Below are 16,576 nucleotides of genomic sequence, written 5' to 3' on the forward strand. Positions count from 1 at the left end.
CCTAAGTATAGTGGATGTAGCTCTGTTAGTAACTGATTACTCTCTTGCCCATTTCAGTAAGGTCTGTAAAGCCCATTACATTGCTCAGGCCCAAATTATTATTTTTTTATTTTTTTTATGTGTATGACTATCTTTTTTATACAATCAATGTTAGACTCTTGATTTTTTTAGTAAGATACTTCTTGCCTACCACAAATAAGCTTTACATCAACCATTATCTGTGGTTTTTCGCCATAGTGGTCTATAGAACAATTTCCTTTTGGAGTCAGATTTTCTTGGAAATATGTACTTTCAAAGACAGATTTTAAGTTAAGGCTCTGAACAAAGAATATCTACTATAATGTAAGGGTTTTCTTTAAAAAAACCTTTTGCTTACAACCCCTTGCTTTCATGTTTAATATGGAGCACATACTGTTTTCCTTTTGATCAGAGATTTTTTAAGGCACGAGGGAAAAGAATGCATGTAGGGGAAATGAGATATGCATGCCATCTGATAGCTTTCATTTCTGTCTCTTTGTATTAGATTGGAAAGAGAGAGTATAACAATGGTAATTGCCTGAGCACCTGCCAACCCTGATTACATAGATCAAGGTTCCTCATTGGTTGACATACTAACTTTATTCAGCAACTCTCACTTCAAACCTTCCCTAGAAACATGAGAAAATTGGAGGAGGAGGAGGAGAGGGAGGGCCATACTTTGTGGTTCATTTGCTTCCCTTCCCTCGTACCTAAAGAGACTTCTCTTAGATGCCAACAACAACAAGTACAATTAGATCATTCCTTTTCCAAAGATAACCAGGAGTAATAAGGAGTGGTTTAGGTGGGGATGGACATGTTAGAAGGGGGAGTAGGTGGGATTCTAGTTCATTGTAATGGCTTGTTTTCCATTGTGATGCCATTTTGGCCATTTCTCTAAAATATAGGCCATATGACTGCATTTCATTGTCTTTGGAATATTGAAAATTGAGATGGAAAACAGAAATGAACTGAGCATTGTAGAAAAGAGAAATGCAGAATATTAAGTTGGCCAAGAGTGCGTTATTTTCAGGATCCTGAATGCAAAGAGGATGGTCACTAAAACAGTTTTTAGTCATCAGTCTTAAAAATTCATCAAAGAAATTTAAAACACAAGGAAGGCCAAGATCAAATGGAAAGAAAAACTGCCTATTGTGCTTTGTATTTTTCTGAATTGTTATATTCTGTAATTGATGTAATCTCTAGGTATTGTTGGAAAAAATGTTGATTTGTCAGAAATTACTCAGTGACTCCATCCTGACTTTTATGAAGAATTTAGTATTTTGTTCAATTTTAAAAGCTCAGTATTTTCCTTTATTAGGAAAGGGGTTCATAGCAGAACCTTTGTGGGATGCATGAAGAACTTGGAAATATCCCGATCTACTTTTGATTTGCTTAAAAATTCATACGGTGTGAGAAAAGGCTGCATCCTAGAGGTAAGACATACTAATAGTTCTGTTCACTAGATTTAAGCTGTTTGCTACTGAGAAATGAATTAACAATACATGATGACTAGCAGGTTGAATGTTACACAATCAAAAGCTGTATTTTTTATTTTATTTAGAATGAATGTATTGACTGATTGTTCCTTTTCTTTTGCAATCAAGCCTATACGCAGTGCTAATATCTTACATAATGGTTATATTGAGTTGCCACCCAAATCCCTTTTGGTGGAATCTGAACTTATGGCTACTTTTGCTACAAAGAACTCCAGCGGAATCATTCTTGTGGGGCTTAGCAAAGGTGAAGCAAAACGAAGACGCAGGCAAGTCCATCTTGTGAGTACCTAGTCACCTTTAATTTGATTTTATTTTGCTTTTAGTTATTTCTGGAATGGATTTTGACTAATATCTAAAAGTAAAGCAGGGTGTGATTGAGATATTTGGGCTGAAGACCACCAAAAATTCCAGGGATGCTGTCCAGATTGGAAAAAACCACACACCATCCTGGAAGAAGGCAGTGACAAGCCAGTTCTGCATTATTGCCAAGAAATTACTTGGCAAGGTCACTAGACCTTGAGTTCAGTTCAGAAAAAATACAGCATTTTATCTTCAGCTGTTAGATTAAAGGTTAGGATGGCATAATAGAAATAAGGATGCTTACATACATGAGTGTTTCTGCTTGAATTCTGCAAATAAAATTGGGTCGATCAGCACAAGAAACATGTAAATTGAGGTGAAGGTTCTTCCTCCGAGCTTGAGGGTTGGTTTCCAAATGTTTCATTACCAGGCTAGGTAACATCTTCAGCGGTATTTACTGGATGTCTGTGTCAGTGTTCTACTTACATAAGGGCTGAAGCTTCAACCCTCAAGCTCGGAGAACGAACCTTCACCGTCATCCTACACCTGAGCTACAGATATTCACCACTATTGCAAACATGTAAATTTTTGGAACATTTTGCAACAGTGAAGGGAACGTTCCCATTTCTGTTAAAAAAATGGATTAAGTAGAAGAATGAACATCACTACGGCAAGTCCTTGCCTTACAGCATTTGTTCAGTGACCTTTTGAAGTTAGAATGTTCTCTACCGACTGATTGCAGCATCCTGCAAATATGTGATTGCCATTTGTAACCTTCCCTGCCAACTTCCAGAAAATCAATGGGGAAGCTAGCAGGAAGGTCACAATTCACTGGTGTAAGTCTCCTCCACATTTGCGTCCTCCCTGAGTCCCTCTGTATCATACTGCACCACTCTTGTGCATCACTGAACATCATTCTCATTCTACACAATATCTTTGTACACCCTCCCTGTGCTGCCTGCATACCCTCCCTGACCTTGTACATCCTCTCTGACCTATGCTGCACCCTTGTGCATCCTCCCTGACCCTTGCCACATTTTCCTGACCCTTACTGTACTTGTTACACACACACACACACCTCTACCTTGGTTCTGGGAACCCAGAAGGACATTTCCTTGCCTAATGACAATGGGATTTGGATAATAACACCAACTTGGGACTACAGGGATTGCAGTAGCTAAGCAATGTGTTTACATTTATCAGCACATTGCTTAGCACGAATTCTAGTTCCAATTGCTGTCATAAATTGAGCCCTACCTGTATAGTTTTGTGTCAAGTCCATTCTACAAAAAGTAAAATAATAAAATAAAATTCCAAGACAGACAGAGGAAGAAAAAAAGACGTCTTCCCCACCACCCATTTCTACATTTTAACATGCTTAACAATAATGGAACTCGTTTTTTCCTATTCCTTGTAGCCCTTTTTTTCCATCATGCTAGTGAATGGTCACTTGGCTGTGCAGGTCCTTGCTGGTGACCGAGCAAGTGCAAAAAGGGTCATGGTCAAGTCTACTAATGGAACTTACAGTGATGGAAAAGAACATTCTGTTATCCTTACTCGGAATAAGAGGTACAAGCTGAAGTATTAATTTAATTACCACTTATGTTAGTTACTGTGTGGTCTGAGGAACTAACTTACATTATTTCAGAAAACTAATCACAGTTACCTGTTATTCAGGGCAGTTCGGTTTCCTGTGGTAATTATATTCTGTGTCCAGCTACTGTTTAAAATGTGTGTGATTATTTCTTTTATAATTTGTAGATGCTTTGATATTTGGAATCTTACCAAATATTTGTAGAACATGATTAGCTTTACACTAAGAAGCCTTCAGGCCTTATGTATTAAAAAAAGCCTACCAGAGAAATGAATTAGAAAGTCATTAGAAAGGTCTGATGTCTCACAGTAGCAAGCTTCCAACACATGTTGGAGAACCAAATTTATGTTCACATTCAGGGTAGATTGTAAAATTTATTTGTTTTCACTTCCTTGAAATTATTCTCCTGAAAAAAATGTTACTAAGTATTATTTCTCTCTATTTTCTCCCTGCTTCTTGGTGCCCAGAATAATAAGTGTACAAGTGGATGAAAGTAAACCTGAAGAAATTAGACTTGGACTCATGGCAGAAAGCAGACCAATTAATATATCAAAGCTCTTCATTGGTGGAATTCCTACTGGAGAAAGCATTTCAGGATTAATAATGATGGATTCTTTCTCTGGTTGTATAGCTAATGTGATATTCAACACAGAGTAAGTTAAAATTAGTTTCCATGTATGGGAAAGTTCTTATTTAACCTTACAGTGTATATCAGGGGTAGGCAACCTTGGCTCTTTTATGACTCGTGGACTTCAACTCCCAGAATTCCTGAGTCAGTCCACGAGTCATAAAAGAGCCAAGGTTGCCTTGGTGTATATGTTTATGGAGATTCCCAATCATCCAGGTCATGGTTGTCCCAAAGGTCTTTTTTCCAAAAGGCAATTGGATCTTCTTGGGGTTTTTTTTCTTTGAAAACGTTTTGCTTCTCATCCAAGAAGCTTCTTTACTTCTGAAGAATATATATTTCATATACGTTATTTAATTAACTAATGGGCAGAAAGATGCATTATTTTTTTTTTTAAAAAATAACCTTTACTTTGGGTTTACCATACTGTCTACATGGTAGAAAAGGATTCCTTTATTTATTGGAGGGCATCATTTACTGTTTCTACCATGGTATGATAGTTCTGCATATATTTTTTTTAACCAGAATATCTTCTCTGCCAAATGTCAGAGAAGCTTAAACTAAAACCACTTAACAGGCATGGAAGAATTCAGATACTCTGATGCTGAGTTTTATGAAGAAAAGCCAAGAACCCATTATTAAAGAATTCCAAATATTGCTGGTATCAAGTGCAAGTCTATTTATAGTGAAACAGTGTTGAAATTCTTGTTTCCCTTTTTTCCTGTCTAAAATGCAACTGGCTGGCTGGCCCTCTCCTTTAGGCAAAAGGCCTGATTTTCATGTTTTTTGCTTTTATTGATGGACAGATTTGGTTTTAAATTGTTCTCCTTTGTCTATCTGTAGAACTGATTTTCACCCCAAATATATCTGATTTTATTAGTTGTTCAGTGGGATAGGAAAGAATGTCATGCTTAGCTGGATAATTTTTGGTCTACAGCCTTTGAGACTATCCTGTAACTATTGACTATAATAGAAGATGTAACTTATACGGAACATAATAGCAAGCAAGATCCATAGATATATAAGATGGAAATCATGGAATTGCACAGTGTTGGACTGGATAATTCTTTAGAATTTCACATGAAAGATATATGAGAAAAGTAGTTGGCACTTGATAAATATTTTTGCTTTCTTAGTTTTCAGCTTATGCCTGAAAAATAATTCATGTTTCTTGTGATTTGTTTGTTCTTTCCTTCCCTTCCTTAAAAAAAAAATACAGGTTTCTGGATTTCACCGCTGCAATAAAGTATGAAGGTGTTGATATGGACAGTTGCTTTCTTTCAGAGAAATCTAAGCCTACTATTCAACCAGAAGACTTTGAAATCCGATCTGAAATGCAGATGCTGCCAAGTTCTCTAAAATCTTTTTCACAGGCTAAGGAAGTATGTTATGATGGTTATATCTGTGGTTACGATCATAATTAAACAAAATTAAGCGAGAAAAAAAATCTTCTTTCTATTTTCCAATTTCAATTTAATTCACCTCTTTGCCACAGGTAAATCATAAAGCCACCACTGTGTTATGGGTTCTTTTAATTATGCTCAGTTTGGTGGGCTCAAGACACAAAAGTGTTAACAACACAGGTGTCTAGACAACTCACACAAGCACACTTACTACTCACATGCTATTATTCACTACTCTCCACTACTCATTCATGCCTACTGTTACTCCTGTTTCTTGTGAGTACTGCTAGGGAAAAAAAATCTCTTTCCCACTGCTTTCTGCTACTTTAGGCTGTTTTACTGCCCAACAAACACACGTACCTCCTTCTTCCCTTCCCCCCCATTGTTTCACAATAAATCTTTTATAGGCAGCTTTGCTGTACTGCTACTGATGAGAGAGCTTAAAGAGAAGGGAAGAAAACAGCACAGGTGCTGGGAATTTTCTGGGCAGCCTGCTCTCTTACGGGGCAATTTATTAAATACACGGGGAAAGTAATCCTATTAACTATATTGAATTAATTCATTTAATTTTCATTAAATATACACATGAATAAAATCAATTTTATTTTAATTATTTTTGGGAGGGATTTTAGTTATATCTGATTTCTGGATATTAGCATGTCTTTTTGCAACTGAACTACTGGATCAATCAGTATCATTTTATATAAATTTAGATATGTATGATTTATGTACCATTGTAATCATAGATGTAAAAAAAACAACGACTGAAGCTGTCTATTCTGTATTTGGTTTTGCTGCAGATTGTCTAGAATGTAGGTCTAGTTTTACTTTTAAACATGAGAATATTTCAGAAATTCAGTTCTTTTGATCATCCAAATGAGGAAGTATCACAGTGCTGCTCTCTAACCTAGTGTCCTACAGAAACATCGGAGCATAACTTCCTGATTTCCAATTAGCATGGCTTATTACTGGAATTGGACAAAGCAGGAGAACCATTTCGGTGCAGTGGTTAAGGCATCAGGTTATATGCCGAGAGACAATGAGTTCTAGTCCCATCTTAGGTATGAAATCTGACTGGGTGACTTAGGCCAGTCCCTCTGTCTGTCTATGAGTTCACCTCACCTCACAGGAAACACATGAAAATGGCCTGCATCCTTAAAAAAATTAAAGCTACCACATTTGCCTGAGCAGATGAAAATCAGGTTTGTGTTGTCTTGGGTTTTGGTAATTTGAATATGAAATTTGTATGACATCAATATTCAATAAAACAATTAAGAAAATGTGTATTGGGTGGAGAATTGGTTCATTTATCTCAGTTGTTCTGTTTACAGAAAAAGTGTGCAGAAAGTGGAGAGCTGAAGTACGTTTCCAATGCCCATCAGTTTGGTGTTACCAGAAACAGTCATTTAATGCTACTTTTCAATCAGTCTACAGTAAGAAAGAAGTAGGTATATCTTAAATTATTGTATAGAATTGCTCCACTACATGTTAGATAAAATATTACTCCAATGTGCAGCTATAGAATATGAAGTTAAGGAATAACAACTTAGAGAACTAACTAGACCAGAGGACTCCAACCTTTTGGGCACAAGGGACCGGTTCCGTGGAGAAAGATTTTTCTGCGGACCAGAGAGTGCGTGGTTTTGTGTGCTGCCTCCATCTCGTGGATGGGGCTTTTTGTGAACCAGTTGTACCCATCCACGAACTGACCTAGACCACAGGTCTGCAACCCGTGGCTCCTGAGCCGCATGTGGCTCTTTCAGCCATCTCCTGCGGCTCCCAGTCCTCTGCCATGTGGAGTCCAAAAAAAAAAATGCGGGACTAAAAATGTTCAACCAATCAATTCAAATATGCAGGGTAGGTGCATATCTTGCCTTGGCTCCACTCTTTAGTCAAACCCTGTTCTGCGCATGCACGCATGTACGTGCATGTGCACACATTTTTTTGCGGCTCCCAGTTTTTCCTTTTGTGAGGGAACCGGTTCCGAGTGGCTCTTTCACTGTTTCAGGTTGCTGACCCCTGACCTAGACAATATGTGGCACCTGACCTAGACAATATGTGGCACTGTTAAATTCCACTCATTCCTATATGGTTATCTACAGCCAGATAACAAGTATCTATTCTGCTTCTACATTCATATAGTAGGGTAGTTCTCTGCACATTAGAGATTGGGTGTTGTGGAGACTCTAGAATAACTCAGATTGTTCCCTGTCAGTCATATGTAGAGTAAATGTTATAAAAAGTAGATAAAACTAGCATTAAACACTTCATTTAAAAACAGCCAAAAAAAGTCACTGATCTTTCTCATAGCTTTTTAAAGAAAATAGACAATTTTTAAAAAATGCAAATTGGAGTATTGTGCAGTTTACTATAACTTCTTTTCCTTAGTTTCTGCCTATTCTGTTTTCTTTCCAATGGGTTTTCTTCATGGGTAATGGCTTCCTAGATTTGTTTTGTATCTTTCTGTATTCTTCTACAATAATTATTCACCTATCATGCTATCCTGTAACACTCAGAAAATGAAAGTATGTTTCATTTATGACTAATCTAGTTAATGTTAGGAGAATTTCCATCAGAGGGAACTAGAAACCAGTGGAGAGTTGCCAGTATTATCTGCGATGCCACTCCAGGGATCTGCTAGAATTGCATGGTTGATTTTATTTAGACTCGGAGGAAGAAGGATCACAGAATATTTGAACCAGAGATCCCTGTAGGATCTACTTTCATTAAGAAGGTGAAAGCAGTCTTGCACCATTATGCCATAAACTCTGTCCTTTTCATACATGTAGGCAGTGTCATAAGCCACTTAATAAAGGGACAGGGTTTGTACTGCAACAATGCAGTAGAGCTTTCATCAATTTATCTTGCTTCCCTGTGAATGTCTCTGTGGTGAACATAGAAATAGCACTTCACAGTGCTTTACAGCCCTCTAAGCAGTTTACAGAATCAGTATATTGCCCCCAACAATCTGAGTCCTCATTTTACTGACCTCAGAAGGATGGAAGACTTGAGTCAAGGGTGAGGATCAAGGTGCTGGCAATGAGCTGAATTAGCCTGCAATACCGGCATTCTAATCACTGTGACACCACGGCTCCTCAACATGCCTGAATGACAACAACAAGTCTGGGTAGCTCACAACAGTCCAGCCTAGAATAGTTATTGAACTTAACATTATTTTCTGTCTTTAAAAATAAAGATAGTCTTTTCGATGGTCTTCACGGGATGCAATGAATGATCAGTTCCATATCTTATTTTGTAGGTTTTCTGTCCAATTAAGAATCAGGACCTTTGCTTCTAGTGGTCTAATATACTACACAGCTCATCAGAAGCAAGTTGATTATTCAGCCCTTCAACTACAAGAAGGAAAACTCCGTTTTTCATTCGATCTTGGAAAAGGGCAGTCAGTAGTTTCTCATGAAGCAATGATCAGTGATGGAAAATGGCATACGGTACATTTATTAAATTCTTATTTTCAACTGCCAAGATACAGAAATATTTTGGTATATTTAGCACCTAAGGGGGAAAATATTGCATTAGGCACACAATAGTGTTTGCATTTGATGTATTTGGTTGATGTATTTTAAACCATAAACAATTGTGAAACAAGAATAGAAATTTCTGCTGGTCACAGATGCATATATGAAATACTATTCTTAGTTGCATGTTTCTTAACTATCAATAACTGCTCACAGATAATGAATTTTATCTTACAGGTGCAAACAGATTATGCTAAGAGGAAAGGTGTAATCATAGTTGATGGGCAGGAAACTGAAGCTGTCAATGTTTCAGGTGACGGAAGCACTTTGGATGTGGATGGGAAATTGTACTTGGGTGGTCTACCCTTAGGTTACCTCACAAAGAACATTAGAAATGTAAGGACTTTACCTTCTTATTGATCCTTTGTGTGTTGTATATGCAATTATATCAGACTATGTTTCATGTCAATGTTCTGCTGATCCAGGGAGCTCTATGACTCCACCATGATATGAAGTTTTTGTAGGGTGCTATGTTTTGTATATAGATTAAGCTCACATCAGCTCTAGAAGAAACATTGTGAAGATAATTTTGCATCTTTTCTGATGGGCAACTGGTTATTCCCATTGATAGGACTTGTGCCATATTCAAGCTCTTTCTGAATTCTTTCCCTCTTTAATGTTGTCCTGGTCAATCCAAGGGATTTCCCTACATACAGCCTTTTGCAAACACAGCAAGGCACTGGAAGAAAGGGGCAGAAGGTTGCTAGCTTGTCCATTCATTGCCCTTTGACATTAGCCCAGTTGGGAATATGGGAGTGAGTTCTGAATTACTCAGGAAGGTCTCAATAGCTAGAATTGAGAGCAATTGTGTCAGTATGAAGTTAATTGGAAGAACTGTGGAGTGTAAATTCTGGTTGTCATTAGCTGTTTGGAAGTTTCATAGAAAGGATCGGAACAGCTGTTAAGTGATAACAAACAGAGTGATACAAGAGATGAATTCACTCTGGTTTTAATATATGTGAATTGACTCTGGGTAATACTAATAATAGGTTCTTTTTCTTACATGGTATTTTTGGTATTTTATACTTATCCATGTTTGATCTGAAATATTCCAGTTCCTCTGTTTGCATTTTACTTCAAATAACAGGGCTGTTTGTTTGTTTGCTTTTACTAAATTTTGTAGAAGCTATCAGACATGTCTGTATCTGAAACAGCATGTTCAGCTTCTCCAGTGACCATAATAAGCAGGCTTATGGTCATAGCCATAACAATAGCAGTATTAAATTTCGCTCTATGGAAAGAGACTATTTTAAGCTTTGAAAAGAGATGGATTTCCCAACATTTTTTTAAAAAAAATAAAATAACTTGTAAGTCTGATTTTGATCTCAGCAGCGGTAGTAGAGAAGAGCAGAATTAACCTTTTCCTGTGCTGTTTTTCTATCCTAAATCCTCTCTTTTCTTCCAGATAGCTATTGAGATTTACAACATAAAAAAGTATTGTTGCCTGGACTGCATCTGTTTTCCCCACAGGGGGTTCCAGATAGATGGCAGCAAGACTCAGGGCAACAGGTCAGGGTCAGGAGAACAGCATAAAAAATGGCTGGGTGGTTAACCCCTGATCACAGATATTCTGTATTCCATCTTATTTCCATCATAAAATGCAAATGTGTACCTGCTAGTTCAGTTCTCTCCCCCCACCCCCGAATCTTAGATCTCCCATTCTGTTTCTTGTTTTTTTTTAAATATCCCTGTGAAGTTATTTTTAATTTATAGCAGTATAAAGATATGCAGAAAAGAGTATAAGAGAATAACTAGTGTGCCCTGGACCTTCCTATGAGGGATAGAAGACTTTAGTCCTTTGTTCCCTATCTGATCCTGATTCCAATGACAAAAAATTGTTTTTTGTGAAAACAAAAAGCAAGTTAAAATGGTTTGTACATTTACTACAAAGTTTGAGTGACTTCCTCTAATAGATATCTGCATTTCTCAATGATTTATAGTTCTAAAGCAGTAAGGCTCTGAATGATGTATTTCTGTGTATCTCTGTATAATACAGATTTTCCTTCCATAGCAGTGGTTCTTAACCTTGGCAACTTTAAGACAAGTATGCTGGCTGGGTAATGTTAGGAGTTGAAGTCCAGAAGTCTTGAAGTTGCTAAGATTGAAAAACACTGTCCTACAGGAGTAACTACACTACCAAATTGTCTTCACAGATTACTCACAGTATTCCTGCATGCATTGGTGAAGTAACCATTAATAGCAAGCAATTAGATAGTCTGGTCTCAACCTTTGCTGTGAATAAATGCTACGCTGTGATCCAGAAAGGAACTTACTTTGATGGAAGTGGTTTTGCTGCTCTTGGTAAGCAAAGTATTGTTTTATTCCTGCTCTCTCCCATATAAGTGTAAAGTGAAACATAGGAAATATCCAAAAACATTAAATGTTTTCTTCTTGTTCTTTTATTTTGAATTCTGATTTATTTTAGCTGCTGGAAGTGGGTAAGAATCATATAATTTCCCTTACTCAGAAATAGAATGGCTTCACTGAAGAACAAGGAAATCTCTGTGTTGCAGACTTCTGTTTCCAATAAAGCTAGCCCACTTGTTTCGTTCAAGGAGAGACTTAAAATGAACACACTTTCCTACTTAGATAGCTGTGTTTTTTGCAGTAACTTTCATGTATAAAAGATTAGTAGATTTTTTAGAATGGAGGCCTATCACTTTTTCTAAACTGGTAAGTAAAGTGTAGCAGAGTGAGCGCCTGTTACTCGTCCCAGCTTCTGCCAACCTAGCAGTTCGAAAGCACATAAAAATGCAAGTAGAAAAATAGGGACCACACCGGTGGGAAAGTAACAGCGTTCCGTGCGCCTGTGGCGTCTAGTCATGCCGGCCACATGACCACGGAGACGTCCTCGGACAAGCGCTGGCTCTTTGGCTTCGAAACGGAGATGAGCACCAGCCCCTAGAGTCGGAAACGACTAGCACGCATGTGCGGGGGAACCTTTACCTTTTTTTTTTTAGTTTTGAAGTTGATGGTTATGATTAGTATATTTTTTTGCACATGGTTAACACTTATTTTTAGTGGTTTTTCTAATTTTATTTTTTCATTTACATTTATCCTTTATGTCTTTATTGTTGTTTTGGTCAAATGATCATATGATTAAGAGATTCCTGGTCTGTTAACTTGGTAAGGATCCTTTCCCAGCAGAACTATTTGTGATATATTAAGATAAGCATTTCCATTGGACAGGCTTCTAGTGCAGGAAAAGGCAAGCATTGGAACACAAACCAAAATAGATTAGATTTATGGTGTCCATGAAACATATGGACACTTTGCAACATGTACACTTTTAATTAATATGGATCAGGCATGCAAAACAATATATTGTTAAATAAACAAAAGTGATGTATTCTAAACTTTTTTTCCAAAATTGTATTTATTGATAATGTCAGTTGTATACAACAATTATTTAACTTTGTTATTTCATTCTCTCTTTTGCAGTTAGGGAGGGCTACAAAGTCAGATCTGAAATTAACATCACATTTGAATTCCGTACGAATGTTATGAATGGAGTTGTTCTTGGAATCAGTGCTAAAATAGATGCCATTGGGCTGGAGATAGTAAATGGAAAGGTAGGTTCTGAAATGGATTTATTGCAATGCATTTATCCTAATAAATCTGAAATGGTACCTAAATTGGTGGATCTAAATATATATAAGAAAGTCGCATATGTATTTTTTGAAAGAAAAGCTGTGGTAATTATTAATATATAATAATGTTTCTGGAGTTAATTTGTTTTTATGATCTCTGTGGAATGTATCTGTTTTTCTAATAGATTTTTTATTCTGAAAACTAACTTTAGATTATTGAGCCAATTACAATTTGCTATTTATACATATTATACGTATAGGAAACCAGAAATGTTATACTAGAAAAAACAGTTCCATTGGTGATGTGAAAGAGCTCTGAAATAAAATTATGAAATAGATGAAGTAATAAAAAAACCAGTTTGAAGAGAAATGCCTATGATTTTAGAAATATTTTTATAATTTTAGCTTGAGTGAAAAGTTCAGTGGTTAAAAGAAAAGAAATCATGAAAAAAAAACAACAGTGCTCCCAGACCAAAATTAGGAATGGTTATTTGAAAAAGACTTCGATTTTTATTTTTGCATGGACCATACTCCAAAAATAATCATCCCTACATATACCAAGATATCACCATTCCCCATAGTATCAAAGGGAGCCACCCACCCCCACGTTTCCCCCTTTTCAGAATCCCTTTATTATGAAAGTTGTTCCAAAGTATAATTAACCATTTTAATCAGTTGCTGAACAGCAAAATCTATCATTAGATTTTTCAGGGAAGATATATAGTTAGTATATATATCTTAAACCTTATCTGTGCTTTACCATTGTACTTAGAAATGTACAAATCATAGGTTATCAGGGGGGGTGGAGGAGGAGGAGAAATGACTGTAATAAATTGAAATTGAAATAAGATACGTTGAATTAGTTGTGTCTTGGCAACATGCAAAGTTAATAAAGTCCTATTAAATGAACATTGATTTAATAATTAACTACTCATAGCAGTTCTAAAAATGTATTGGGTTAACAGAACCATCTTCTATCTTTATTCCATTTGGCTGTTGGGTTATGATTTATTTTGTTTTTATAGATTTTATTCAATGTCAACAATGGAGCTGGTAGAATAACAGCTTCTTATGAACCAAAAGGAATGTCTAATCTGTGTGATGGACAGTGGCATAAAGTGCAGGCTAAGAAAAACAAGCATCATATTGGTTTAACAGTCGATGGAAATGTGGTTCAGATTGATAATCCATATGTTCATTCAACCTCTGCAGATACAAATAATCCCATTTATGTTGGAGGGTATCCTGGTATGTAATGTTATTCACATTCAAAACAAAGCATGAAAAAATCTTGACTTGTATATTTGTCTGAATAACTAAGTAAAATTTTAAAAATACTAACCCATACAAAGATAATTCTCTGAAATATGAAGAGTATTAAAACACCAGTGTCCATTTACCTAAATGTTCTAGTTGCTGTTTTGTTCCTGTTCTTACAGCTTTATACTTCAAGCCCCCAGAGAATCTGTCTGAACACAATTCTGGGCTCAGACATGCATTTAGCCCTTAAGAACTATTTATTCATTGATTTAATAATTATATAATGATTACTATTATGGTCACAGACCAGTGTTTTTAGTCACTGATTTTATGATCAGCAGGTTTCCCTTTATTGCATGAAGCTGCCTTATGCAAATTAGATTGATTGAAGGAATTATTGCTTGGCAATTTAACTTCAAACATTGCTTCCAAGATGTAAATTCAGTCTCATCCACACAGTAAACATGTGTCTTGTGTTCTTTCATTTTGTTTTCTAGCTGACATAAAACAAAATTGCTTGACCACTAAGAATTCCTTCCAGGGCTGTTTGAGAAACTTTATGCTGATTAAAGCTCAGCAAGTAGATTTCTTGGACTTCAGTGAAGCCTTTGACCTGCGTGGAGTTTTTCCACATTCCTGCCCTGCAGCCTGACTACTAAATGGGAAGAAAAATGTTCTATTTTAAGAAGCTTTGTATATCAAGTCTTAATGAAAAAGAAATGCTTTTAATGATAATGCTGATTTCAGTGATTTCCATCTTATTTTCCAGTTCAAGAAAAATATGTTTAGCTAGAACAACTACACATTTTTAAAAATAAAAAAAATTAACTGCATAAGCTGAGTCTGTTTTTTATGTGTGGTGAAAGCTTTTTAAAATCAACATTTACAATAAATCTTCTGTTAATTACTTGACCTTAATTACTTTGGTGTAGATGGGTCCAGTCAACAAAAGTGCGTATAGTCACAGCTATGGTCTTCCCAGTTGCAATGTATGGCAGTGAAAGTTGGACCATAAAAAGGCTGAGTGCCAAACAATTGAGGCCTTTGAACTATGGTGCTGGAGAAGACTCCTGAGAGTCCCTTGGACTGCAAGGCGATCAAATCGGTCAGTCCTAGAAGAGATCAACCCTGACTACTCTTTAGAAGGCCAGATCCTGAAGCTAAAACTCAAATACTTTGGCCACCTAATGAGAAGGAAGGACTCACTGGAGAAGAGCCTAATGCTGGGAAAGATTGAGAGCAAGAGAAGAAGGGGACAACAGAGAATGAGGTGGCTGGATGGAGTCACTGAAGCAGTAGGCATGAGCTTAAATGGACTCCAGAAGATGGTAGAGGACAGGAAGGCCTGGAGGAACGTTGTCCATAGGGTCGCGATGGGTCGGACACGACTTCACAGCTAACAACAACAACAGATGGGTCCATTTGTAGTAAACATGTAATATAAGGTCCTACTCAACAAAACATATTCTTTCAAGTCATGTGTGTGGATTTTAAGTATGAAAAGTAATTCAGCAAACATTTAAAGACGAAAACAAATTAGTAGAAAGCTCATTTTCAATAAATTTTGCTCATAACTTTCTTTTATCCCTAATTACTGCTAAAATTGGTGTAGTTAAAATAGAAGCTGAAGGCTAACCTCAGACACATTTCTCTAACACATTTTACAAAACACAGGTAACTACTGATGAATTCTTTATTAATGCTACCGCTGATATTTAGCATTGGGGAAGAAATTAATGAGTGGTATAAATTGGAATAGTTTATATACAAGTGTGCATGTTTTCTTAATTTTGTTATCAGCCCAGAATTACAAAAATGTAACAGAATTGTATACATAACAAACTACATTAATATATTTAACATATTAATGATTTTTCATATGTATGTCTTAAAAACATGTAACTAGATGCAGTAATTGAATGGAATTAACTTTGGGTTTAAGGGAAAACAACTTGAACCAAATCAAACATACCAGATTCATATTTTTTATAGTCTTAATTTGCCTACAAAAGTGATTCAGCTGAAATTTGAAAGTTTAAAGACTGGATGCAGAACATAGGTTTTATGGGCATTAGCTTATTTTCTACTAAGACTGCAAAATGTTCTGAAGTTGTAAACAAACCTGAGTTTTGTTCTCATTTTGGGGCAAAATACAGACATTTTGTTTCATGTTCTTTTTTAACTGCTTGGGCCTTAATATTATGTTCTTCCAGAGCTGCAGATTTGGAGAATGCTTTAAGCAAAAAGTTATTCATACTTTTAGAACTGTTTTAGAACAAGAAAGGGAATGTTGACTGCCCAATCAATATATTTATTATGGTTTTAATTGTTTGCATGCTTAACTCTGGGCTCGAACATTAGGAAACACCAGGCATGGCTAATGTTTCAACCAGAGACCACCAAGATTCCAAGGCCATAAACTAGATTAAAAACATATCCAAGACAAAGAGGTACAGGCTATTTTGATATTATTGCTAAGGGAACTGTATGCATGTGTCCGCAAAACCCATGGAGAGTAAAGTGATTTAACTTTTAAGAAAGTTTGTGTCTTGTATGTATGTATGCCCATGTATGTTCTCTGCACAGTTTCTTCCTTTTTTAGACAGCTGGCTATGTGCAAAAGTATGCTTGGGTTGTTTGTCAACTGCTGTTTTGTTTGCAGGAAGGATGATAAAAGCAGAAATTGTGCACTCCACATGTGCATTTGGAAGAAGCCTCAAGGTCATGTTCAGAGGACTATTCTTGTAGTTAAAT

The 16,576-nt window shown here is 36.3% G+C and overlaps 1 protein-coding gene across 1 annotated transcript in view; it reads left to right on the plus strand.

Moving 5' to 3' along the window:
* The window catches only part of LAMA1 (laminin subunit alpha 1), a gene marked incomplete at both ends in the record, with an annotated part of 96,760 nt that extends 82,286 nt beyond the window's left edge, over positions 1-14,474 (plus strand). Inside the window, 12 exons of the mRNA XM_083358725.1 lie at positions 1,337-1,451; positions 1,623-1,793; positions 3,232-3,383; positions 3,876-4,061; positions 5,253-5,415; positions 6,768-6,880; positions 8,696-8,885; positions 9,150-9,308; positions 11,126-11,273; positions 12,414-12,544; positions 13,588-13,810; positions 14,320-14,474. Coding sequence (XP_083214851.1) covers positions 1,337-1,451; positions 1,623-1,793; positions 3,232-3,383; positions 3,876-4,061; positions 5,253-5,415; positions 6,768-6,880; positions 8,696-8,885; positions 9,150-9,308; positions 11,126-11,273; positions 12,414-12,544; positions 13,588-13,810; positions 14,320-14,474 — 1,906 coding nt within the window. The remainder of the gene's footprint in view (positions 1-1,336; positions 1,452-1,622; positions 1,794-3,231; positions 3,384-3,875; positions 4,062-5,252; positions 5,416-6,767; positions 6,881-8,695; positions 8,886-9,149; positions 9,309-11,125; positions 11,274-12,413; positions 12,545-13,587; positions 13,811-14,319) is intronic.
* Positions 14,475-16,576: the final 2,102 nt, after the last annotated feature.

This window comes from Vipera ursinii, assembly GCF_947247035.1.
Source record: "Vipera ursinii genome assembly, chromosome: 3".
In the NCBI taxonomy this organism is placed as follows: Eukaryota; Metazoa; Chordata; class Lepidosauria; order Squamata; family Viperidae; genus Vipera; species Vipera ursinii.